This window comes from Eupeodes corollae, chromosome 1 (genome assembly GCF_945859685.1).
Source record: "Eupeodes corollae chromosome 1, idEupCoro1.1, whole genome shotgun sequence".
NCBI classification, from domain to species: Eukaryota; Metazoa; Arthropoda; class Insecta; order Diptera; family Syrphidae; genus Eupeodes; species Eupeodes corollae.
Window position 1 is genome coordinate 247,764,994 of NC_079147.1, and position 26,342 is coordinate 247,791,335.

The following is a 26,342-nucleotide window of genomic DNA, read 5'->3' on the forward strand; positions in this document are numbered from 1 at the left end:
AAAAAAAACTGTCAATTCGATTTTTCTCAAAATTTTATCAGATGTCAAAAACATTATTGTTCGTTGCACAAAATTGTTTTAGAGATGAAATCATATTTCAGTCGTAAAATTTTGGAGGTGACAAATTTTTTTTTTAGTTTTTTTGATTTATAAAAAAAAACGTTATATGTATGTTTTTCAAAAAATATACTTCTTTGATATCACGTTACAATATGTTATATAAAATTCTATAGTGTTTTTGGTTCATGAGATATTTAGGGTTAACCAAAACTTTCACCTTTTTTCAAACTGCTATGGTAAAAAAACCACCCACGCAATTTTCTTGAGAGTGCTTTCTGCATCTTTGTGCCTTATTATCTGTATAACAAAATTTATTTGAAGTCGATATCTCTTCTGGTTCTTGAGCTATGGAAGACGAAAAAAACGTCGCGGACGTACGGACGTACGGGCATACAAACGTACGTACACACGCACGCACAGACATCTTTCTAAAAATCTTTTATTTCGACTCTAAGGACCTTGAAACGTCGAGAAATTTCAAAATTTTCAATTTGACAAATCGGATCCATTACAATAACTTCCTATGGGAAGTTAATAATTAAAGTAACTAAAACAAATTTATTATATAAATAAATAATAGTGTAAATAATAAAAAAATGTGTAAATAACTTTTTTTATTGATTTAATAAGCGCTTCTATAAAATCACTTGTTTTGTTTCATAGTTTTTTTTATTTTAATAAATTAATCAAAATCGAGATTAGAAATTAAGAAATTTTCTGATATTTGGCATGGAAGAATGTACTTTACACTGAACTTTGAAATTCTATCTTGAACTAGCTCAGTATTTGTAACAGAATGAAGTTCCTGTGTTGAGAAGTGCCACGGTAAGTTGAGCATCATTCTTAAAATTTAGTTTTGAGCTATTTTCAATTTTTTTATTTTTTTATGTGTTTTTGCACATTTACCCCATACTGGAGAACCATAAAACATAATTGCTTGAAATATAGATTTAAATATATATATTTTATTTTCAGTACTTAGTTTGGATCTTCGATTAATGAAAGGATAAAGTGTTTTTATTGTAACGTTGATTTTATTTACAATTTGACGGACATGGAATCCAAAGGTAAGTTTGGAACGGGAACTTTTTCCAGAACTTAAGTTATTTTTAACATATTGAGTTGTTCTGTTAATTTGTTGAACAGTACTGTGAAAAGCCATAAAACCAAACTGTTCTGGAAGCAGTAGGTTATTTTGATTTATATGGATTAACATTTTAGATTTAATCCATAATTCAAAGCATTTTCTGTGTGAACTTAAAAAAATTATTTGTCTACAGTGAGAAGGGTCGCAAGCACTTTTGACAGGTTTTAATAACGGAATATTGTTTGCTTTTTTCCATGTCGAAGGAAAGCAACTAATTTTTAAACAACTATTAAGTAATTGCTTCAAGAACCTTACTCCACTCTTTGGGAGTTTTTTTTAAATCAAGTTTTGTTATTGCATCAAATCCCCCAGATTTTCTTGCATATAAATTTATCAAAAAATCACGAATATCTTTTTTGGAAATAAATCATTCCTTTCTCTAATAATGCTATTTTCAATATACAGAAGAGATTCATCCACCATAGTTTCTAACTGATGATAAATTATCGAGTTATTTAGGTTCGAGTGACTGGAGTAAAAAGCATTGGCTAAGGCATTCGCTTTTTCTAAGTTCGATACTCCAATAGTTTTGTCACTTCTGAGAGCAGGAATATTTTTTTTATGATTTTTGGAATATTCTACTTGTAGAACGGTTTACTTGCTTATTGCAGTCTTTGAAGTTTTTGGTTCGAAGAATTATTTCTGTGAGTGTAATGAACTTTTTTATTAGTGAATTAAGTACTTGAACCTCAGAGAGTAAGCCATAATCTCTTACTCTCATCCATCTTGTTCGTAAACTATTTCGTATCTTAATTAATCGAACTATTTCTAAAGGTAACTTATTTGAGCTTTGACAACGTAAAATTATTTTTGGTACAACTTCATTGACACTTTCATGAATAGATTTTGTGAAATAAGTAATACTTTCCTCAATGCCATTCTCACTCACTTCCTCAGAAAGAAAGTTTGGCATAAATTGAATTTTGTTGCTTGAATTGCGTTTATAAAGATTTCAGTTGACGTTTTTGAAATAAAAAATTTGCTTTAAATGACAAAAAGGTGACCCAAAAAACTCCTAATTCAACTGGTAAGTGATCTGAGCAAAGTTCTTTTAAAACTATAGGTTGACTAAAAAGTTTGAGCATGTTAGTTAGATAAATATCCAATGTTGAAGGATTGCCACGATTATTTGTAGGGTAGTAAGTTGGTTTAGGTGCATATAAAATATCAAACGAATGCCTTGTATTTAAATCAAAAAGTAGATTACCCCACGTATTGGCTCTGAGACAATTCCAATGTCTATTTCTGCTATTAAGATCACCACCAATTAAATATGTACCATTGCAACTAATAAGTTTCCTCATTTCATTACTAAAATCAAAGCGCTTTTGCGATGATGCACCTCCTCCCGAAAAGTAAGTTGAATATATTTTTATTGATGACCCATTATTAAAAGGAATTTCAATTCCAATATTTTCAATTATCTTAGTATTAATTCTAGGCAAAACTTTATGAAAAATATTTCTTTTAACAACGACGGCAACGCCACCACTTCTACTCTCGTTCCTGTCAAAACGATAACAACAATAATTCCTATTGGATAATTTATCTTTTTATCTTTCCAAAACCTCGACATTCGAATGGACTTATGTATGAATTTTATATTAATATTAAACAAAAAATTAACCACTATTTTTTAAACATACATTAATTTGATAGCATTATCATGTACCTAAAATGTATTTAATAAAAATAAATTATTTAAAAAAAGTGGATGCTAGGACAAAGTGCCAATTATAAAAACTCCTTCTTGTTTTCCTAACACCGTTCTCAGACCAAAAAAAAAACTCAAAACAACCAAACCTATTGATATTTTCCAATTTTCTTTTGTCAACTCAGTTATATGGCCATCAAGTCTCCAAAACTGTCCCAAACATCCAAGTGTTCATTTAACAACATGAGTTTTAATAACTTTTCGTGTTGAACATGTACATAACTATAATAAAGTCTTAGATTAAAATGAGTTTCATAAAATGCTGAAGCACGTCAACACGTAGTAGATATGTATGTTTTTTGTTGGTGTTGTCGTGCGATATGATGGGAAAATTGAATCTTCTTTAACAACACTAAGTGTGCGTCGTCGTCGTGTCGTCGTCACTCGACACGCACAAGAAAATGTTTCCACGAAAAATTACAAAGTATGCAACACCAAAATCCCACACCCCCTAACTTGAACCAAATTGGTGCTAAATTAAAGCAATCTCTGAAAGAATATACATCTACATAAGTCACCTTAAAGGGCATTACATACACTCTTTCATCACACGCCTACCATACTTTTTAATGAAATTTCATAAATTACCTTCTCCAACCCTGCCTCTCGTTCGCTTCACGTACAACATCGTATACATTAATTAATTCTTCCCCATATACCCATCCCAATCCCTATTAGGGCGCATTTCAAACTCACCCCTTTGCAAGCTTCTTTTGCTTCTTTGCTCAAGCTTTTAGGATACGAAACATTATGGTCTGTAATTGCAGCAAACAATTCCTCTTCGTCTTCACCATCGAATGGAGGTTGCCCCACAAGCATCTCGTACAGTAATACACCATAAGCCCACCAATCCACTGACTTGCCATAGGGCTGATAAAGGATTATCTATATGTACAGCATACAGCATACATATAAGAAACCACAAAGAAAGGATGCACAAAATAAAAATGAGAAAAATATAAATTGAAAATTAAAAACTTAAGATTTTTATAACAAAGAAGAAGATACACAAAATCCTTATCCTTATATTCGAGAATAGGATACTCGTATACAAGGAATACAAGTTATTGTTTTCGAATGTCCATGTTTTGTTCATTGGGAGTTTTGTATAGATTTTTATATGTTCATACATACCTCAGGGGCAATATAGTCCGGTGTACCACAAAACGTCTTTGTTGTTTTATCTCCAGCAATACCCTCTTTGCACATACCGAAGTCAGCGATTTTGACATGTCCATCTGCGTCCAAAAGGACATTGTCCAACTTTAAATCACGATACAAAATCCCTTTTGTGTGTAAAAAGAACAATCCTGCGGCGATTTCTGCAGCATAGAATCTACAAGGTTTACATTTTGTTAAAAAAAATATAATATGTTTATATTTATGTATATATATGTACATAAGAGAAAACAAGTGGGTGTAAAGAAGAAGGAGCTAATGGGGGTGGTAAATGTCTACTCATATTTTATCTTCCCATGAAGAGTGTTTAAAAGAACCAACAACAAAAAATTATTATCATTTTATAAAATATTAAATTAAAGCCAGCATGATGCTGAAGTGAACATCAAGAGTAATGTAAGAGTGAGAGTGATGTGTGGTTTTGGAATTATTGTTGTAAAGTAAGACGAGCAATTTCTTGTTATTAAATTTGAGCAGTTTCAATTAAAAATATTCATGTAGAAGTCCAACGGAACGGGACGAGGACTTATATTAAAAGTGTAGCAATTATGGAACTTTTGAACTCATGATTTAATTTTAAAAGTTAACTAGCTGACCCGGCCACGCGTTGCAGTTTTGTCATATTACATTGTTGTAAACTTTTTAAGGGGAACGGTAGGAGAACTTTAGGAATGGGCACAACCTTGCTTTTTTACATTGATGCCATTTGTACAAAACATGGCGACCTTCATGACTGATTTTCTACTACTGTTACGTCTTATTAGTGTGCAAATGGTAGACATATGTGCATTCAAGAGGACACAACCGTTCCCAGGTTTTTCTCAAAATCCACCTCTGTCTACCAACTCCGTCAACCAGATTGACCATATTGCCATCGACGCTAGACACGCTTCTAGCTTCATGAATGTCCGAACTTTCCGAGGAGCTAACATCGACTCTGACGACTACCTCCTTGTAGCGAAGGTAGTACTTCGGGTTTGTAGACCCAAGGCAAAGGAGATGCTGGGAGAAGGTACACCGTCAAAGGGCTACAATCGCAAGAGATCACCAAACCCTTCTCCGACCAAGTTACAAGTAACCTCTCTTGAAGTTCTCTGCCGCCAACACAATGCATAGAAAATCAATAGAACATTGCCAAGATGCAATCAGAGAAGCCGTCTCTGACATGCTGGGTTTCAAGCAGCCACCAACAAGGAATCCCTGGTTTGATGAGAAATGTCGGCAGGCAAATGCCAGCCAAACATTGCCAAGATGCAATCAGAGAAGCCGTCTCTGACATGCTGGGTTTCAAGTAGCCACCAACAAGGAATCCCTGGTTTGATGAGAAATGTCGGCAGGCAAATGCCAGCCAAACAACAGTTACGCAAAGCGGCGCTGCATAAATAGACGAGAACTGCTCATGAGCTCTATGAGCAGAAGAGGTGAGAGGACCACCGACTTCTCAGAAACAAAAAGAGAGAGCATGAGAAGCGTGCGGTGGAAGATGTTGAGATGTTCAAAAGCAGGAATGAAGTTCTAAAGTTTTATGAGCAGATGAAAGGGAATTCACATTTTCAAAAACCTAGAACCGAAGGTTGCAAAGACGAAAGTGGAAACATCATAGTGAAATCGCAGTCTATGGTGAGGATATGGAAGGACCACTTTTGCAGACTGTATAACGGCGACGACGAACTGAATTCCGCTGTCAAGCTGGATGATCTATTCAACATATACGACGAAAGCCAACAATCCCGACCTCCCGACTTAGACAAAGGAAAAATTGCCATATCGAAGTTGAAGTCTAATAAAGCTGCTGGAGCAGGTGGGTAGAATGCCGAGCTCTTTAAAGTAGGTGGAGATAATTTGGTTAGGAGAATGCCCGATGAATGGAAGCTCAGTATTGTTTGCCCGATCGTGAAAAAGGAGACCCTCTAAACTGCACCAACTATAGAGGAATCAGTCTACTTAACATCGCCTATAAAATCTTCTCTGCCTTAATGTATGAACGTCTAAGGCCCATCGTCAACAACCTGATCCTTATCAGTGTGTTCTTAGACCAGGAAAGTCCACAGTCGTTCAAATATTCATATTACGGCAGATCCTGGAAAAAAAACCCAAGAACACCAAATCGGTACCCACCATCTTTTCATTGATTTCAAGGCCGCATATGACAGCATCTGCCGGGACGAGCTAAAAGAGCCATGTCTGGTTTTGTATGCCCTGCCAAACTCGTGGGTTTTGTGAGGTAAGGTGATGCCTTGTCATGCGATTTTTTTATATCGTACTTGAAAGAATAGCTCCCACGTCAACACAACACTAGATATACGTTTAAAAAGAATCTCTATACTTGAGCTCAAGGTTAAACTGATGTGTATTCATAGAAGTACAAGTATTACGGTAGAATTGCTTGAGGGGGGGGGAATGCAAACTAGCTAATTCGACAGAACACTGTTTATAAAAATATCGGTAGAGCAACGAAAGGCATGAAACATTTCAGTATTGTTCGAGTGACGTAATTGTTTCGGTTATAGTTCTATCGCCTATCATGTCAAAGCTCTTTTTTGGATCCTGTTCAAAATACTTAAATTTGTTTTAGGGGCACCTGTCCAAATATGCGAGTTATACTCAAGTTTTGGACGAATGCAGGCTTTGTAAATTACAGCCAGATCAGAAGGGGTACACATTTCTTGCACCATCAGAGAAATCCAAAGCACCTAGCAGCATTTTTTGCAGTATCGAATATGTGATCAATTCATAAGAGGTGATCTGTGATACACATACAGAGTACTGAAAGTTGATTATTTTCCTGGATGCTAGTGTCACTCATGGATAGCGGCATCGGGGGTGGCTTTTGCTTTAACGACATGGGACAGCATTGAGTTTTCGAAGCATTAAATTCTACATGGGTTTTGATTCCCCATTGTACAATGCTGTCGAGATCAGAATTTAATGAACTTATTATACGCTGCCGTTCAAGTTCCACATACGAAGGACAAGGATGTGAATCTAGAAACGAATATGGAAAGCTGAGGTTACTATCGTCAGCGAAACAGTTTAATAGATAAGAAGTGGCAGTCAGAAGATTGTTTATGAATATGAGAAAGAGAGGCGGAGATAAAATGGAGCCCTGGTGAACACCAGAATTTATTTTATGAATTTCAGACAACTTGTTGAACGGTTAGAAAGGTAATTTTTAACACAACGAAGAAGTGATTTGTCAATACCAAAAGCACACATTTTCTATAAGGCAGCTTGGTGTTAAACTCTATTAAATGCCTTTGAAATATCAAGTGCAATTATTTTACTTTCTCCGAAACGATTTTAAGATTTGTTCCACTGTTCGGTGAGATAAACTATGAGATGACACGCAATTCATATATTTTAGATGATAAGAATGTTGTAATTTTTGACCAAAACTTATAAAATTTAATTGCCTGAAATGGCTTGATCAAGTAGAAGTTATTAAAATATTAAAGGATTGACCTTTTGAAACAAGTTTTCTTACGTCTTCGAATTCTTGCCAAACAAATCTCCATTAAGAGTAGTCTACTATAAACTTAATTTTTAGAATCTAATTTATTTTCTGCAAGCTTTAATGAAGCTTAAAGAAAGCTTTGATGAATTCTTGGCTACACAGAAATCTCTTTAGCAAAGGAGATGCTACAATTTTGGGTCCAAAGCGTACATCTATTAAATGTATATGAAATTACAGCTAAAACCGTCTTTAATATAAACTCACAAATATTTTCAAAATAGTTTTGTAGATTTCAAAATATTTTTTGTGGACGCTTTAAAGTTACATACATTCAAGCCAGAATTTTAAAATAAATACAGTGGATAAAAAAAAATTGGGATTTATATTTTCACAGTTATATATTTATTAGATACTAGTAATAAATAGTTAACTTCATGAGGGTATTTAAATTTATTTCATTTGCAATTTTAACAAGATAATTGAGACAAAACAAAAAAATAGAGGAAATTGCTTTGGAGCATTTAGAGCAACCACTCATTAGTTTCAAAGACCAAGTTTTTCAACACTTTTATCTAAATTACTACTCAAAATACCAATGTACACATTGGCTGTCATATGACTTTCAATAAAAAATAAATTGTAAAAGCCATTTCCGACCATACACCCCTAAAACAAAACGTTCCCTCTAATATATTTGACAATAGACAAAATATTTTCACTATTCAGCTTCGTATTTGGTTTTCGCCACACATAAATAACTCAAAAAAATGATGAATTTAGACTCATCAGAAAAAACAACCCATTCCAAAAACTCTCTTGGTTTGTTTCAATGCTTTTTTGTAAATTCCAATCTTCTTTTTCTATTCACTTTCAAAATAATTAGCCTTTTTCCTCGCTTTTCGGTAGCACTTTGTACAAAGCAATACGAAGAGTATGCTCACTAAAATTTTTACCGATAGTATTTTCCACTTCATCAGCAAAGTTTGGAATACATATTTTGGTGTTTTTCCCACTTCTTTCAGAATTTCGCGTTACTCATTATTAGAAATAATAAAAGGTCGGCCTGTTAATTTCTTTGCATGTTTTTCGTTGAACCGATGTTTTCAAATTGTTTGATAACATTTCTAACCGTGTATAAACTTATTTTAGCTCTTTACCAATCTCATTATTCGTGAAGCCGTTTTGACGCACAATAAAAGCTTTTTTTTAAACATATTCATTTAACTCTTTGGATTTTCGCCACATTTCGGGTTTGTTTTTATTTTTTCCTGCCCAAAACTTTGATTATAATGTAAAAGCATTTTAAAACACTAAATTTGATCTTATAAAATCTTACGGTACTTTAAAAACCTTAAAACTTATAAGATCAACAAGTATTGCCAATACTTTTCTTACCTGAATTGTAAGTTGCAGTTTTGTTAAGTTCTTAAAATACATATAAGTTCTTAAATAAAACCTTCAACAATTGCATACAATTTGAAAAATGCAATTGCCAAAAAACTTTTTTGATCCACTGTATTTAGCAAAAAAGTGGCGGTACACTGAAAACTACAACATTGTCATTATAATTAAGTTGATTATAAAGCAATATGAATGTTCTTAAGAATTTTCACTTCGCAAGCTTAAAATTCACGTAAAAGATTTAGACTTACATATTTTTTTGTAGTTTGACAGTTTTTAATTCAAGTCAAACATTCATTTATTCAAGGGCGGATCCAGACTTTTCATCAGGGGGGGTCACACTTAGCTGAGTTTTACCGATTAAAAATGTTCTTTAATGTTTTAAATTTAATAATTGCTAAAATGATAACTTTAGGTATCAAATTATTTAGAACACTGTTGTCCAGCAAATTATGGTCTAACTATTTAATTTCGATGACTGATATAAAGCCTTCCAAGATTCGAACTGTTGTCTAAATATACCATATTTAAGAGCCAAAATACAATAGCTTAGAGGGTTTTTGGTGCATTTTGCGCAGAAATGTAGGAAATTGTTTTGAAACGTTGCTTTTTTCCAAAAACAAAAAATACTTTTCTTGTTTTCATTTCTATTAATGCGAAGAACGCTGCAAAAATTTAAAAATCCAGAAAATAAGAGAGGATCTGATATGTAAAAATGTTTTCGGTATAAGCACTAAATAAAAAGCTTATAAATATATGAACATTTTACATTTGAATTTCGTAAAAAAATGTTGTCTCCTTTCTGAGATATCGAGTTTTGTAAACAAAATTAGTATTTTATTAAAAATAAAAAAAAATACATTTTTCATCATAAAAAATCATCATCAATTTGATCATAAATCAAAATAAAGATTTTTTTGAGGGATACCCTTCTGGAGCAATACGAAAATATGTTTTTCTTGTAGAAAGAAGCCAAATTAAAATCACATGTTTGAACCAAAAAAATTGTGTGGGGACTGATGTTATTCTTTGTATTATTAAAATGATAAAAACTCCTTACACTAATCATCTGAAAATCTTAATTTCAATCAACACAATTGTTTGGACTGTAGGGGCCAGGAAAAACAGACAGACGGAAGGAATCGAGGTACCCATTTTTTTCGACTTCTCTACCGTCGTAATGTCATATTTGATTAAAAAATCTAGTTTGAAATAAATAATCACTATTTATGTGTGTCAAAAAAATTTATTAATAAAATTGAAGGTTAGTTTAAGGAATTAAGAGGCAACTTAATATATGATTGATGAGCTCTTATTCGAGGTTTCTTCTTAAGAACCTGAATATTTGCTCTTTTTCTTAGAAACAATTTGTATGAAAATAATTTAAAGCACGAGTAAAGTTTTTTCTAGTTCTAAATTGAGCGAAAATCAAAATTTGAGTTGTTTTTGACAGCAAACCACTTTTTGGTGAATGTCGTTAAATTACTAATAAATCGTTAAATGAAATCTTTACTTATACAACTTAACTGTATAAGCTTTTTGGCTCATATGACCCCCCCTGGATCGTCAATTGGTCAAAAGTTGATGAATTTGTGATGTGTTTTTGGAATAGGGCTGAATATCCGATTCATATTATGTTCCTGGTCCAATCTTCAGTCAAAAGTAGTACTTTTGGCAACAAAGTTTAAGGAAATAAAATACAAATGTTGTTTTCATATACAAAAAATAAACAAATTCCTACGAAAAAACAAACAAATTATCTCCCTGGGGGGGTCATGACCAGTACGCCCCCCCCCCTGGATCCGCCATTGCATTTATTGCAAGTAATCATTATAAATTTTACTAAAGCTTATATTAATTTTTAGAGTTGGTTTAGCCTAATTTGACTATGTTGATCATTTTAATGTACTTGAAAACATTTTTAGACGTCGATAATTTCAACATTTGAAAAATCAGTTTATTCCACTTTTTAGAATAATGTTCAAGCTAAGTAACATTGATTGACGTTTTAGTTTATTTTTTGAATAAACCGAGACAAATTATTCCTTATGAGGGATCTGTTACAATATTGTTACTTTTAAAACGTAAAATATTTGAATTTTTGTAATCACTGATTCTTTTATTTTATTATAGTCGAAAAGTAACTTTTGAAAGAGTAAAATTGCAATTTCAAATTAGGTTAATCTAAGGTATGAACAGTTAAGAAGGCTTATAAGATTCTGGTGCATCATTTAGCAAAATCAATAATACACCCAATTTTAAAATATTCCACTTTCACATAGTTTCTTGTTACGGACCCGTAAATAGGCAACCAAGAGGATACCTATCAAAAATCGCTAGTCTATGCCAAAATGCCCGAAAAGATTGACTACTTTAAGTATAACATTCGACACCTTATTGCCGTGTTATAGATAGATAAATCTTTTAAGTAAAGAAAATTTCGTTCCATTTTAAAAACATAAAATAATGCCCTTAAAAAACACACTTTTTATACAATCATTGAAACTTTTGAAATCCATGAAAGTCCTTTTTAACTATCAGCTATAATAAATGCGTTTCAGCACAAAGCTGTTCAAAGAAGGCTTAAGAATAACAACAAAAACATGACCAATACATATTCAATACTGTTAAAAGACGTTAAAACAACTTCAGAAATTGTTCGAATCCATTAATAAGTACTTTCCCAAGTGAAGGAATTAGTTAAAGAAGTGAATAACGACAATTATTTAATTGAATCCTTTAAAAGAACAACATTTGAAAAATTCGCGTACATTTTGAAAGAAATGACAAAAAGAATATCAGGTCTATGATGTTAAAAATCCCCAAGTTGCAATTGTTTGTTGGAGTGTAAATGTCTTTGAAAAATTCTGTCTTAGCTGAACCATGTTGTGAACTATAAGCAAGGGATTAGAACTGAAACGGAAAACAAACAGGTTGCATGAATAATATCTACTTAGGCTGGACTTTACTTTTCATAATATAATATCAATTAAATAAATTTAAAGTTCTTAGATCCCTTTTTACTTACACAGCAACTGGTTCCTTGAATTTTCCAAATTGTTGAATCTGAAACATCAAATCACCTCCATTCACATATTCCATAACAAAGAATAGCCGATCCTATTGATTGTCAAAAGTTGTAAAAGAAAAAATGATTAAATAAGAAATTTTTCGTTGATTAGACCAAAAACGAAAAGATTCAAAAATCACCATAGTTTGGAAGCACGAATGCAGCTGTACAAGGAATGGCGGCTTTTCACCCAACGCCAGGACGCGCTTCTCAATCATCGTACACTCAACATCATCGTCCTGAATTATAACATCTTTTTTCAAAATCTTAATTGCATATAATTCTTCTGTTCCTTTTCGTTCAGCAAGCATAACCTACAATCGATAAAAAAAGGGAAATCAAAAATAAGTAACAAGAAAAAACATTCAAGGGTTTAAATTGGTTTAAATTTATTTAATTTTTGTTTTTCTTCAAAGGCAATGATTACCTTTCCAAAAGATCCTTTGCCCAAGACTTTGATAAAATTGAAATCCGAGGCTCGAATCATGTCACGTTTAGATGCAATATGTGTGGGATTTGTATCACTTCGCATGACAAGAGGCTTCTTTTGTGATGCTCTCTTCAATAAAAGATACAAAAATAGGCATACGAGTATAATACAAGCGTATTGAAAAAATAAAATCAAGGATTTGTCGTCCTGGGTTTTGTTAAAATAATTACCCTCATTTGGCTCTTGAGTTTGATCAAGTCTTGTGTGGCATCGGCACAAGGAACATTATAGAATTCACCTTCTTCCTGTGTGAGCAATTTAAACCATCCATTTGCGGGATTCTAAGGTAATTTTAAAAAACACATACATATAAATATATATATTTTTGTCTTGATACTATCGTTTCACAAAAATACTCGCTCGTATACTCGTTTACGAATTCTGTTACGTAAAACTGAATTTTCATTTTACCTTTATAACTTCTGATATGCCAAAGGATAACGAGCCCATAAAATCATTCCTAGATGTTCTATCCCAATCCCAAACCTCAATAAGAACACGACGATCTTTGTCTTCTGGTTTAAGTTCACTGTAAGAAAAAAGAAAGAAAAAAACAATCAAAATAAAGAATATATGTAGGAGAAGGAAAATTGCTTTGAATTTCCAATTTAAAAAAAAAAAAACGAAAAGAAAAGGGTCTCGAACTTACTAGGTGATAGTTTCATGCCACACGGGATTTAAACAAGCTTTAATGGTCCGTGTTTTTTTCTTTGATTTCTCATGTTCATCCGGAATAAGTTTGACTTTGACATATGGGTCACTTAAGCCATTTGGATCCATGGGAATGAGGTTAGCACCTTCGTTAACTAGACAAAAACAAATAGAAAATGGAAAAAGCAAGGATTTATTATTGAGATATAACATTGAGAAATCTTATATGAAAATAAATTGGTTTAAGCAAATGGAGATTTTTATAACGAAGATTGAAAGAAAAGCAAAGTAATGCGTCTTTGGAGTCGTTATCGTTTTTTGGTTTTTGGAGGAGCTGCATAATAACATTGGAAAATAAATTTGTTGCCAATTTATATTTCAAATCTCGAGTAAAATTAGATAAAACAAATTAGTTTTAAATAATATTATCTTCAATTCTTAAAAATAGGCTTTATAAATAAATATTTCTATTTTTCGATTAAGTTTTTAAATATTAAAAAATACTGTAAGAAAATTTGTAAATACATCTTACACATTATTGAGAAAATTCTTTACTTTCCTTGGTCTATGTCAAGAATTCATTATTTTCCTTTTCTCCCTCCCAAAAACAATTCAAATTAAGTGACAACCAAAAAGTTTTGCGTCCCTTTGTTCCTAGTTTTGAGATATTTTGAGAAGAAAATGTTCAGATTTTCATATTTCTCATGATATCAGGAAATAGTTTGAGAAAAAAACTGCACATTTTTTATCATTTTTAAAACTCCATCGAATTAAAAACTCGCCACAGATGCTGGGATGCATCTCACACTGATAACTTCCCATCCCGTCTGTCAATTTGTCTTGTACAAAAGTTTGTTGGTTTTAGTGTTGTGTTAAAAAAAGTTATTTGTAAAATATTCTTAAAATATTCAAAACTACAAACAATATTTTGTATATAATGAAATAGTTTTATTTCAAAATCTATTTTCGTTAACAAGATTTTTAATCGAAAACCAATTTTTACCAGTTTTAGTAGCATTTCTTAAAAAATTGTATTTCTTATATAAAAAATAAAAAAAAACCGATTGTTGAATTCTTATACAACAATTACTGAATGTTGAAAACAATATTTTTTGTAAGATAAAATAAGTTGGAAGCCATAATCTCAAAGTTTTTAAAAGATATTTGAGTCGAAAATTAATTTTTACCAACTTTTTGTTTAGTTTTTGTTTTTTAGGTATTTAGTTTTTTGTAAAAAAAACTGTAAAATTGATTTTCCTTAAAATTTTATTGAATGTTGAAAATATGTATTTTAAAAGATAAAATTAGTTAAAAAGCCAATATTTCAAAGTTTTGAGAAGATATTTGAGTCTTAAATCAATTTTTACCAACTTATATTCATATTTTTTAGGTTTTTAATTTCTACTATTTTTTGTAACAAACTGTCAATTCGAATTTTGTCAAAATTTTACTGATTGTTGACAATAATATGTTTTAAAAGATAAAATTAGTTCAAAGCTAATAACTAAAAGTTTTGAAAAGATGTTTAATTCTAAAATTAATGTTTACCAACTTTTGTTGATTTCTTTTCGGTTTTTTTTGTAAAAGTACTGTCAATTCGATTTTTCTCAAAATTTTTCGAAATGTTGAAAACAATATTTCTTATAAGTTAAGATTAGTTGGAAGCCATAATTTCAAAGTTTCAAAAAGATTTCGGGTCGAAAATAAATTTGTAGTAACTTTTTTTTTAGGATTTTTTATTTCAAAATTTTTGCCAGAAGTCAAAAACGTTTTTCTTCGTTGCAAACAATTATTTTGGAGATAAAGTTTGGTATTATGTTACAACATATATTTTAAAATTTAATTCAAGTCTCTACAGTTTTTGGTTCATAAGATATTTAGGGTTAACCAAAATGTTCACCTTTTTTTTAAACTGCTATGTAAAAAAAAACAAAATCTCAATGTTTTTGAGAGTCCTTTAAGTATCTTTCAGCATTATTGTCAGTGTAAAAAAATGTATTTGAAGTCGATATCTCTACTTGTTCTTGAGCAATGGACGATGAAAAAAAACTTAGCGAACTTACACACGCACGCACAGACATCTCTCTAAAAAAATCTTTTATTTCGACTCTAGGGACCTCAAAACGACGAGAAATGTGTTTGATTTGAGAACAATTAAAGTGGTGATCCTCATAGGCTTTGTTGATCTTTTTGATGATTAAATGAAAACAGTTTTCATCTGATTTTTCCCAACGTTTCGACGGTGATTGCCGTCTTCTTCAGGGGATGTCTTTATTCACAAAAATGATTGACGGCAATCACCGTCGAAAGGTTGGGAAAAATCAGATGAAAACTGTACAAAGTAAATGTTAGCATTCGCCCCAACCACGACCTGGATAACAAAGCCCTACTTAATCACTTTTACCTTCGGCATGATATGACACTATGGCGATCTGAGAACCGCGGTTTTATGCGGTTCAATGACGATTCCTTGGCAAATGCCATAATCGCCGAGCAAACGGGAGCAAGTACCTTATTAGTAACGAAGGTTGAGCATCTTCAATTCAATAAAAAACAAAAAGTCAGCAGGTGTCGATGGTATATCCAACGTTGTACTGAGACATTTACCGATGGAGGCAATTGACATTTACACCACACTCTTCAATAATGCACTGAATAATGCATATTATCCAGTGCATTGGAAGACCGCTGTGGTTCATCCTCCCCCGAAAAAGGGAAAGGACAAATCCAACCCGTCAAATCTTTGGTCGATAAGTCTTCTTCCGAGCATCAGCAAAGTTTTCGAAAAGATCATTAATAGGGCTCTGACTAAGTGGGCTGCTGACAACAAAATTATTCCGGATAAACAGTTCGGGTTCAAGGCGGGTCATGACACAATTCATGCTGCGTCTAAACTCGTTTCTGATATCCAATGGAATAAATCAAAACAACAATGCACAGGTGCTGTTCTGGTTGATTTGGAAAAGGCTTTTGACACCGTATGGTTAGAGGGTCTTTACCTAAAACTGAGCAGGCTTGGCATAAGCAAGCCATTGTTGTATATGCTTTATGATATGCTTAACGGTATAAAGTTTGTTGTCAAAAGTGGCAATGTAACTTCTACCACAACATTCTCAATTAAAAATGGTCTTCAACATTTACACCAGCGATCTGATAGGTAGTCTCACAAAGACAATTGCTTACGCCGACGATCTAAATGCGTACAGAACGACCCGAAAGGTTGAAGTTATTAGAATTCTCTTGCAGCGTGATTTCGACAAGATTCGGCGATATTGCGACGACTGGAAACTGAAAATAAATGTCCAGAAGTCGGAGACAATTCTGTTCCGGACTCCGTTGGCTGGGGCCACGAGGGATACGTGTAAGAATTGGCGCAAGATGGTCATCGTTGACTTTCACGGGCAGCCATTAGCTAGCAAAAGTGTAGTGAAGTACCTCGGTATCTGGTTAGATTAGTATTTATATTTCGACAGATATTTAAATGCTGCTCTGACCAGGGCCAGAGGAGCCTTCGCTCTGACGAAACGGCTGTTTTTTAGCAGTCGGCTTGACCCCAGAGTAAAGGTTATCTGCTACATGGCCCTCATAGGGCCGATGATCGTTTATGGTTGTCCTGTGTGGTTCAACGTTGCCCCTTCCCAGATGGAGAAGTTTCGGGTGTTCGAGCGGCAGTGTTTAAGACGCGGTACCGGCTTACATCGAACAGCCGAATCTTCTTATGTGCATTACTCTTACAACGAGGTCCTATACCACGGGGATCGAATCAACAGAATTGACAAAACTCGTTCGAGGTCACATTGCAAGAGCTATGTCTTCGGCCAACAATTTAATTTTCGGGGCGTTCTATCCGAACGACGAGTATTTTGAACGTGCACGCTTGAGCGGCTTCATTCCCCCAGAGGCATTCCTCTTTTTAGACAAATGCGGTCTGATACAGGATAGATTGGCAGTTCCGTTAATCTACCACGTCAGACGAAGAACTGTGGATAGGCGACTCCCATACAATCGGGACGTCATGGCACAAGGCGGAGCAGAGCTCCTTCGGTTCAGTTGGGCTGTGTCCGAACGGGACCAAACTGATAGGGTGAAGCAGGAGAACCAGTTTTGGTGGCTTCAATCGGCACTTGATATTGGGTGGTCGGGATGGGGTTTTAAGCCTTGGCCGACTTGTTTTATAGTTTTAGGGTTTAATTTTAAGTAGAATAGGCATGGTGGCACAAAAAAAAAGAAAAAATAGTGCGATGGACTGTCACGCAAGAGGTCTTGGGTTGGATTCCTGCTTATGCCACCTAAAGTTTTTTTCACGAGTACTGCCTCTTGCGAGGAATTGACAAATTCTCCAAGAGTAATTCTTGTCATGAAAAGTGCTTTCTCAAATTTGCCTTTCGGATTCGGCTTAAAACTGTAGGTCCTTTCCATCCCTGACAACAGTACTCCCACACAGGAATGGTTGAGCGTTGTCAGTCACTAGGCCCTAGTTCTCAATCGGACTCTTGCGAAACCCGACGATTTGTTTATTTATAATCAAGAGAAGTTCCAGCTTCTACTTTATATTTGGGGAAACGTACAAAGCTTTTTTAACGATTTTTTAACCCACCAAATATCTTCTCAACGTTCTTTCATTTCTTTCAAAAAATTGCAAAACATTGTTTATTGACTGATTTGATATACGTACATACGTATGTATGTCAGCTGCTTTAAATTCACTTTCAGTGATTTCGAAAAGTATTTGAAGTTATAAAATCGATCGAATCATAGATCCCAGGGGTGGAATCGGCTAAGGTGATAATTGAGTATCATATTTTTGATAGTCAAATTTGACTATCATTTTCATTCCGTCTGTGTGAAATGATTCAACTCAATTCAATTCGATTGAAGATTTTCAGATTCAAATTGTCAAAATTCATTGTTGCCATGGTGAAATTTTAAATTGATTCCTATAAAACATCTAAATAAAAGGATTAAGTTGGCTGTATTTGAATAATATTCTTTATTTTCTTGATTTTTTTTTGAATCTCGAAAGCTTTGTCGGTCACAGGAATGTGTTTTTTGAACTAAAAATAGCTAACTAAGAAAATGTTCAAGTCGTTTGTGTAAGCGTCTGTAAGCTCTATTCGGAATAAATACATTTGTTTTAAAACGACTATCATATTTTATTTTGACAGCTTTTTAGGTAGCAATTTGACTATCACCTGACAAGGAATAAATTCGTGTATGTTGATTTTCAATTATCAACAATCAGCTTAGCCGATTATACCCCTGAAAACAATTTCACTCCAGTTTAAATTTACAGTTCGCTTTCATTTCACTCGATTTCGGGAACCTAGCTGATAATTTCGAAATGGCATTGCTTTTTGCAAGTGATTGACAAATCCCCTAAGAGTAATTTTTGTAATGCAAAGTGTTCTCCCAAATTAACCGTTCTGAATTTATTCTTTTCAAATTGTCTCAAAAATTAAACTTCAATAAGACAATATTTTACGAGTACTTTGTAAAATCACTTAACAGTCTGAAATTTTATATTCCTTTATATTTTCTGACAATATTGATTTTTGTAGACTTTTTTTCATTATTAAAACTAAATACTGAACATTTTAGAAGACCTCCATTTTTTTCAAATACTTTGTCGACGCCGCCGCCGTTAATAAATACCGGTACTATAATATTCTTATTTGATATTATAATACTCAACTGTTGTTGGTATTTTAAGTCTCCAAGTTTTCAGTAGTAATTTAAACCAGAGTTATATCTCGTAGTTGATCAACTAGATTATGCCAGATTAGGCTCCTTTCACTTTAAGGCATTACCGCACGATCTTTGTATATGAAAACCATAGTACTCTCATGAGCAGAAACTTTTAGGACGACCAGATGCCGAGTCGTTGGCGTTAGTATCGAAAGTGGAGAAAATCAGCGGGAGCGAGAGAAAAATATTATTCCCATTCCCATAGGCAGCCAGCAGAATAAGGGAGATAATTAATTTTCGACCGAAAAAGTCAACACAATTTCCTTCATTTTATTTGAGTCTATCCTTGTATATGCTTTCACATAAAGAGCTTCCATATGAAAGTTGATGAATTTGTTTTTGTTTTATTTATTTCAATGCACTTTATATAACAAACAAAATGGCTTAATATTGTATCTAATAAGGGGATGAAACAAACTTTTGCATGTCAGCTGTTTAGGATCTTTTACCGATATTTGTTTTTATTTACATTCATAAGTCTGCTTTTACTTGTGTACAATCTTTGTATATGAAAAATGGTTATCTATAAAGCTACAATGCGATTCATATAGATTCAACTTGTTCCTTAAAAGCTTTTTTCCTTTAGATAGCTTTATTGTAATTTCATATTAGAAGAACCAGGATGGAAAATAAATAAGATAAGAAAGAGGCAGACCATGAATGTTTAAATTCTAAGGCGATCACCTATTGGTTGTGTAGTGAGGTAGCAGGTAGATGTCTAAAACGACCATAGAATAGTTCACTTGGCGTGCTTAGCTTTATGCAGATAGATAGATAAGGACATGTTTATGATGATAATGAAGGAATGTTATTGGTGGCTAGAAGGTACATACTACATTCCTTCTTAAGTTTTCAGCGCAAACATGGAGTTATTACGTTCAGTCTATTTTTTTCACTAAAGTTTTAAAAAACAAGCATACGAACAAGTACAAGAAATTGCTGTTCATGTGTTGTTTACAGTCAGGCTCTCGTGCGTTTTGGATTTTAGTTAAGAAGTGACACGTAAGCAGTAGTTGTAGAAGTTGTACGTAATACCTTTATAAATAGGTACAATGTGTATGCGTTGAAAAAGTGATTCTAATAGAAAATACATATACTCTTTCTGGCCAGTTTCTTTAACTTGTAGGTACTAAGTATTTATTTTTTTTTATTTAGGCGAAGGCCAGTAAATCATGTGTGAAACAACCTTATTCGTAAAGAATAATATTTTAAAATCACATACAAAAAGTTACCAAGATAATACTTCTTGATAGACTCTTTAAAATATATTGTTGATTAAATATATCATATAAATGTGTACCAAATGCATTAATTTGGATGAAAGATAGAAATGTATTTACAATTTTGTCAAAATAATGCGCTCTTTCGGGCTAATGCACAGTTAAAATAATTTAAAAAATAATAGATTCAAAATTTTACCTGAAAAATAAGTTTGTCTTCAAAAATTTAAATGCCATTTTATAAATAAAAAAACCGTTGATTTTTCAAATTTTTATTTTGAAAATCGTTAGAGCTTTTTTTTTTAAATTAATTTTTCATATATAAAATTATCCAATTTTATTCTAAAAATATTTTTGGAATACAGTTGTTTAGTGATTGTAAATATACGTCTTACGTTTGAATTTCGTAAAAAATTGTTGACCCGTTTTTGAGATATAGAGTTTTGAAAAATAAGAATTCATTATTTTTTAAAAAATCCAAACAATTAAAAATTGCATTTTTGTTAATCAAATATTGTTAAGGCAATATAGGAGCTTATTCAGAAAAAAAATTATTAAAATCAGTTCATAAGTTGCTGAGAAAATTAAAAAACAAATGAACGGTTCTATGAGCGGTACCTTTCCTGATCAATACAAAAATATGGTTTTCTTATAAAAATAAGCCATGTTTAAAAATAAAATTTTGGAGAAAATTTAAAAAAAATCTATCGGTTTGTTTTTGAGAAAATTCGAATTTTCGGTTTTTGACCAAAAAAATTGTTTGGGGCAACTGTTAGTTTTGATCTTAAAAAAAAAATGAAAAAAACGCCTAACGCGAATCTGCTCAAAACCTTAACTTCCAAGTTTGAACTCAATCGACAAAATGGTTTAGGCTGTAGGAGGTGGACAGACAGACAAAACCGACCGGACGGAATCGCGGGACCCACTTTTTTCGACTTGTCTACCATCGTAATATCATGTTTGATTAAAACCTCGAGTTCGAAATTTTGCACGAATGCAAAAATTGCCATATAGTTCCTATATGTCGCAAGTAATAATAGTTGCTCAAAAAATTTCAAAATAATTGATTTAATTATGTGTTATTTTTATTTGACGAACGTAAACTTGATAATCGATATATTTTATTTGTACTAAATTAATTTTTTGATTTTGGATTATTTAAGTAACAAAAAAGTAAGTTTTTAAAAACTACCATACAGAATTTTTAAATATTTTAGTTTAAAAAAGGTTTTCGAAAATTTAAACATGAAAACAGTTGTCTTTCATGGTGTCAAAGTTTCTCTTAAAATCAAGGTTCAATGTTGCTTTCACCTTTAGTGGTTGAAGTGGACCAATTTCTGATGCATCGGTACACCCTGTATAATAAGCTGTGCCTAACTGTCAACCTAAGTCAATAAAGGGCTTTGTTTTCACAATAATGATTTTTCGACCAAAATAAAAATCTTCGGTCAACATTTAACGTAGTCATGCTTCAATTTTTTGTCTTCTGTCTTTAAAAAATCGGGTAAGGGTTTTGGTTACATACGCACATTCAAATCCAAAGCTGTGCTACCTTGAAACCAAGTACAGTTTAATTATTTTAATTTTATTTTAAAAAGATTTCGAACTAAATGAACTCTTTCTAAAAGATTGTTTTTATTAATTTAATCAAAAGCTTTACCAAATTTAGAAAAAAGAGGCTGAGAGAGATACACTTAGGACCCGCACTGAAAACAAATCCTGTGTTAGATAAAATTTTCTTTGTTCTCATGATTCTAAAATTGAAAACATTTCTTATCAGTTTTAGCTGCATTTTTTTTTTAAATGTTGTCATTTGGAATTTTCTAAAAGAGATTAACTAAAAGTTAACAACAATATTTTGTGTATAATGAAATAACTTTTATTTTAAAATCTCTTTTTTTTCGGAGTATTTTAGTCGAAAAGCAATTCTTACCAACTTTTAGTAACATTTTTTTAAGAAAATGTTTTTTTTATAAAAAAGAATCAGTGTTTAAATGAGATAATAAAAATTAAAAGTCAATGGCGCAAAATTTTAAAAGATTTAGTAAAATGTTAAAACCGTTTTAGAAAATCGCTAGGCTTAAAAGAAGATTTACCTAATTTCAAACGATTTTATCTTCCTTCTATCTCTTAACTTTTGCTTAAGTTAAAATCATGGAATGTCAAATTTAACTTCTTGCAATTTGTACAATTTAGAAAATACAATTAATATGTCCGTTAAAGGCTGTTTGCTTCGTTTATTTTCACGAACTGTTATTTTTTAGACACCTTCGGATGCGAGTTTTTAAATAAAAGGTAAAGGTTTAAAATTTTAAAGTTGGTAAGTAAATTGCTAAATATTTAAAAAATAGCTACCTAGTAAAATGTCAAAGACTTAACAATAGGTTAAAATTTACTAGCATTATCTTTAGTTGTTGTCAAGATGTTTGCGACCAAATCGAGCCATTCCCATCGTAAGCGACAAAATAAATTTTGTCGTAAACGGCAAATAAAAAGCTTACTGCTGGTCCTTGAAATAACTTGTATCCGTAGCCAGTATTGGAAATGATTAATTATGCTTAAGTTAAGACATGACTAGTCTTCAAAGCTCCATGTATTACTAGCAAATTTTAATAATTAAGTTGTATTTTTATTGAAAAAGTCGCTAACGATAAAATGGCGGGAAGGGTTCGAAATGTCAAAAATATTATGATTCTATGTATACAATTATTTTGGAGATAATACTATTTTTTGTTTGGACAATATATTTTAGTTGAAATTATAAATGTATAGTATACATGTTTCCGTTAGCGTCATTGGTTGGAGACAAACATTTGGGTTTTAACAAATTCTTTACATTTTTTTTTAAATTACTTCAATACTTACAAAATTTGTTTGTGTCGGTAAAATAAAATATATATGAAGTCAATATGTCTGTTGGTTCTTAAGACATGAAAATGTCGAGAAATATCAAAATTTTCAACTCGACTAAATATAATTGGCAGCAAATCTTTAGTTTTTCTTCTACATTTTTCAAAGTTCATTCTTTGATATGATATTAAAATAGTATTAGAGTCCAATTTTTCAACATAAACCAAAATTTGTATAATCTAGTATATGTACAATACCTACTTATTTATATCCTGACATGATTTTTTTAAATTTTAAAATGTTTGTTTTCATGAATTTTGTCAACAGTTTTTCCAAGAATCTCAAACATACACTTATCCAACGCAGATACCTTTTAAGAAGTTTGAGGCAATAACATTGGCCTTTTCAAAATAAGATAAAATCTTTATGCTTTTCTTGTTGTTGTTGAGGAAATTATTCCTGGGTTGAATTGTTTTGGGGTTAATTTGTTTGCATTTTCAACTGAAGTTCATTTCATTGGTTTCATAAATTTCCCTGGAGATATTTTCAAAATGATTTCCATATAAAGAAGATGAATTTCCATAGAAAAACTTATTCTTTCATCGGGTTTCAAAATAAACAAAAAATATATCGTTCAAAAATACAAACAAATGAATAAATTCTTGTTATTGCCTGAATGGTTTTCTAAGAATTTAAGTCTGTAGGTTAGGTACACCACATGCTTCTTATGAAATAAAAACAAAAATTGAGCACTTTGTATAATGAAACCAGTCTTCTTACTCGCACTGTCGTCGGTCTTCACATCGTCCCGTGGTCGTCGTCGAGTCGCTTCGTATATTCATTCAAATCATCAAACTCACCATGAAAATATAATTGGAAATTCATTGCAAATATAATATAGAGATATACCTATCTATGTATGCCTTGCCCATATCTGAAGAACAATTTCTAAGAAAGTCCATTACAAGCAATCTCTCTGTCACAACAATTGAAAATTTTCTTCCTATCATTTTCCTCATTCAAAAAATAGGAACATAAATAAAGGTACCTACCTACCACTCTGAGGCTTTGATTACATTTTATCATTACGACTGTCTTGATAGATACCCTACCATGCTGGCTGCGCTGCTGTCGTCCTTTTTTCCTATTTTATATTATATTTTCTCGCAAAAATTCAATGCAATCATGTATCTATAACTTCGGACATTATGTCCAACCAACTAACAAACCAACGACGAAGATGTTTTGGGAAAGTAAGGGAAACATAAGAAACTCGACAAATGATGGGTTTGATGATTCCTCTTCCCCGTTTCCATTCAATGCGAGTGAAAGGAAATGTATGTAGGTATTCTCGTACTCATAACCATCGCATGTCCTCGTTTTTCTTTTGAAAAAGTCTAAATCAGATGAATCTTCACCAGGATATAATGGTCGGACACTTTTCAAGATGGATGGATTTCTAATGAACTTAGATTATTATTATATAGGGCAAGGACGAAACGTAAAAAGAAAAATGCTTTTTTTTTCAGGACATGAAGAGATGGGATCTTAAAAAAAATCTATATTTTCACGATGATGGGCGGTAACTTACTATCTTATTCAAGACTTGAATATTGAATTGTTCGTGTCAAAACATCAAACGTAGGGTATCCGTTTTATTTTTAAATAATTGATAATCAGAGAAAAAATAAGGAAGCTCCAGAAAATGGGTTCTGAGGAGATCATCGTTTAAATTGAAAAATCCTTAGAATAAAACATGTGACTTGAAATAAAGATTAAAATAAAAAGACACAAAAAACCATTCCGAGTCTTTTAACCACCACCTGCACTTTTGCAGAGGTTAAAAAAGTTTTTCTCTAAATCGATCAATTTTATGAAAGTTTTTTGTGTAAAACTAATTGGTCAATGTATCCCTAAATTGTATTTCAGAAATAAACTATATTTTTTGAGTACACTAAACAAAACTGTACTTCACCCCCTTTTAGCCTCCCTTAAATGTTAGAGTTAATGACGTATAAGTTCATCTTTTAGGATTTTTTTTTTTTTAAATACAAAATAGGAAAAGAATAAGGTAACTTGGACAGCAGTACTCTAAAAAGTGGTAAATACCAACATTTTTAAGTTAGTTAGAAGTACTATGCTAAATGCTCATACTCACAATTTATATCTTAATTTCAAATACTGACTTTACATCTTGCTCTTAAGTATTTTAAAAATACTTAAAAAAGTACTTGAAGGAAGTTCTTGAAAAAGTACTGGTGCTGGTGATTTGTAAGTACCAAGTCCTGAGCACTTGCACAAGTACTTGGTATTACCAGTGCCTAGTACTTCAGTGCAGTAAAATAAAGCCAAGTGTTTTGTCAAAGTGCAATATGACCATGACCAACAGTTAAAAATTGGACTTAATACATTTGTGCAAGTTAGGAAATTTTTGAGAGTTGATCTTTTTGGACTTTGACAAAGTAAGACAAGGCAAAATAAGCTTGAAAAATAAGATCTTCAACCCCCTAGCTTTGGGGCACTATTAGATTTGAATTTGATTTGAGCGGTTCATTGTATGTAAACCATCGTTTTGATAGTGAAATAAGACCAATTTGGCTTTCTTTTACTTTAATATAATATAAGACTAGTTGCTAAAAATTGGTCTAAGAAGTTGCCCCTAATTAACTTGGCTTTAATTCAAGGCACCAAAATAGTTCTCTAAGCGTAATAAATGAAATAAAACTTAATACTTATAAAAGGAAGAATATTTTTTGTACTATACTCCTTAATATGGGTACAAAAAAATTATGCTCTTAAAATTAGATTTTGAATGGTTTATATCTGGGGGCATTATTTTTAGCGAATTATTCGCCTACCATGTTATTCTTGCTCATTGTTAAAAAACCTAGTTTGAGTACGAATCTTGGGTACGTTAAAGGAAATAATTCACCAGCACAGTTAGAACCTCGAATGCCTTCAACCAACCACTTCTTTTAATTGTATCACGGACAGACTTAGGCCACCCGTTTATACTGTAGTTTGCTGCTAGCGACGTAAACGGTTGCCACTTGAAATAAAATGCACGACAGGGTCGCACGAACTTGCTCCTGCAAAGAGTCTGTTTAAAAAAGTACCTAAACGGTGAATTTTTAAGAGCTTGAGAACTTTAAAAAAAAAAAAAAAAACGCATAAAATTTGCAAGATCTCATCGATTCTTTATTTGAAACGTTAGATTGGTCCATGACATTTACTTTTTGAAGATAATTTCATTTAAATGTTGACCGCGGCTGCGTCTTAGGTGGTCCATTCGGAAAGTCCAATTTTGGGTAACTTTTTCGAGCATTTCGGCCGGAATAGCCCGAATTTCTTCGGAAATGTT

At 32.3% G+C, this 26,342-nt stretch overlaps 1 protein-coding gene across 3 annotated transcripts in view; it reads right to left on the minus strand.

Annotated features, from left to right (window-relative positions):
- The window catches only part of LOC129942947 (protein kinase C, brain isozyme), a 348,685-nt gene that overhangs the window by 9,366 nt on the left and 312,977 nt on the right, over positions 1 to 26,342 (minus strand). For all 3 annotated transcript variants that reach the window (XM_056052112.1, XM_056052111.1, XM_056052113.1), the window contains exons 6-13: positions 13,165 to 13,321; positions 12,927 to 13,044; positions 12,686 to 12,796; positions 12,453 to 12,584; positions 12,166 to 12,339; positions 11,984 to 12,075; positions 4,056 to 4,257; positions 3,618 to 3,806 (exon numbers count right to left, since the gene is read on the minus strand). In XM_056052112.1, coding sequence (XP_055908087.1) covers positions 3,618 to 3,806; positions 4,056 to 4,257; positions 11,984 to 12,075; positions 12,166 to 12,339; positions 12,453 to 12,584; positions 12,686 to 12,796; positions 12,927 to 13,044; positions 13,165 to 13,321 — 1,175 coding nt within the window. The remainder of the gene's footprint in view (positions 1 to 3,617; positions 3,807 to 4,055; positions 4,258 to 11,983; positions 12,076 to 12,165; positions 12,340 to 12,452; positions 12,585 to 12,685; positions 12,797 to 12,926; positions 13,045 to 13,164; positions 13,322 to 26,342) is intronic.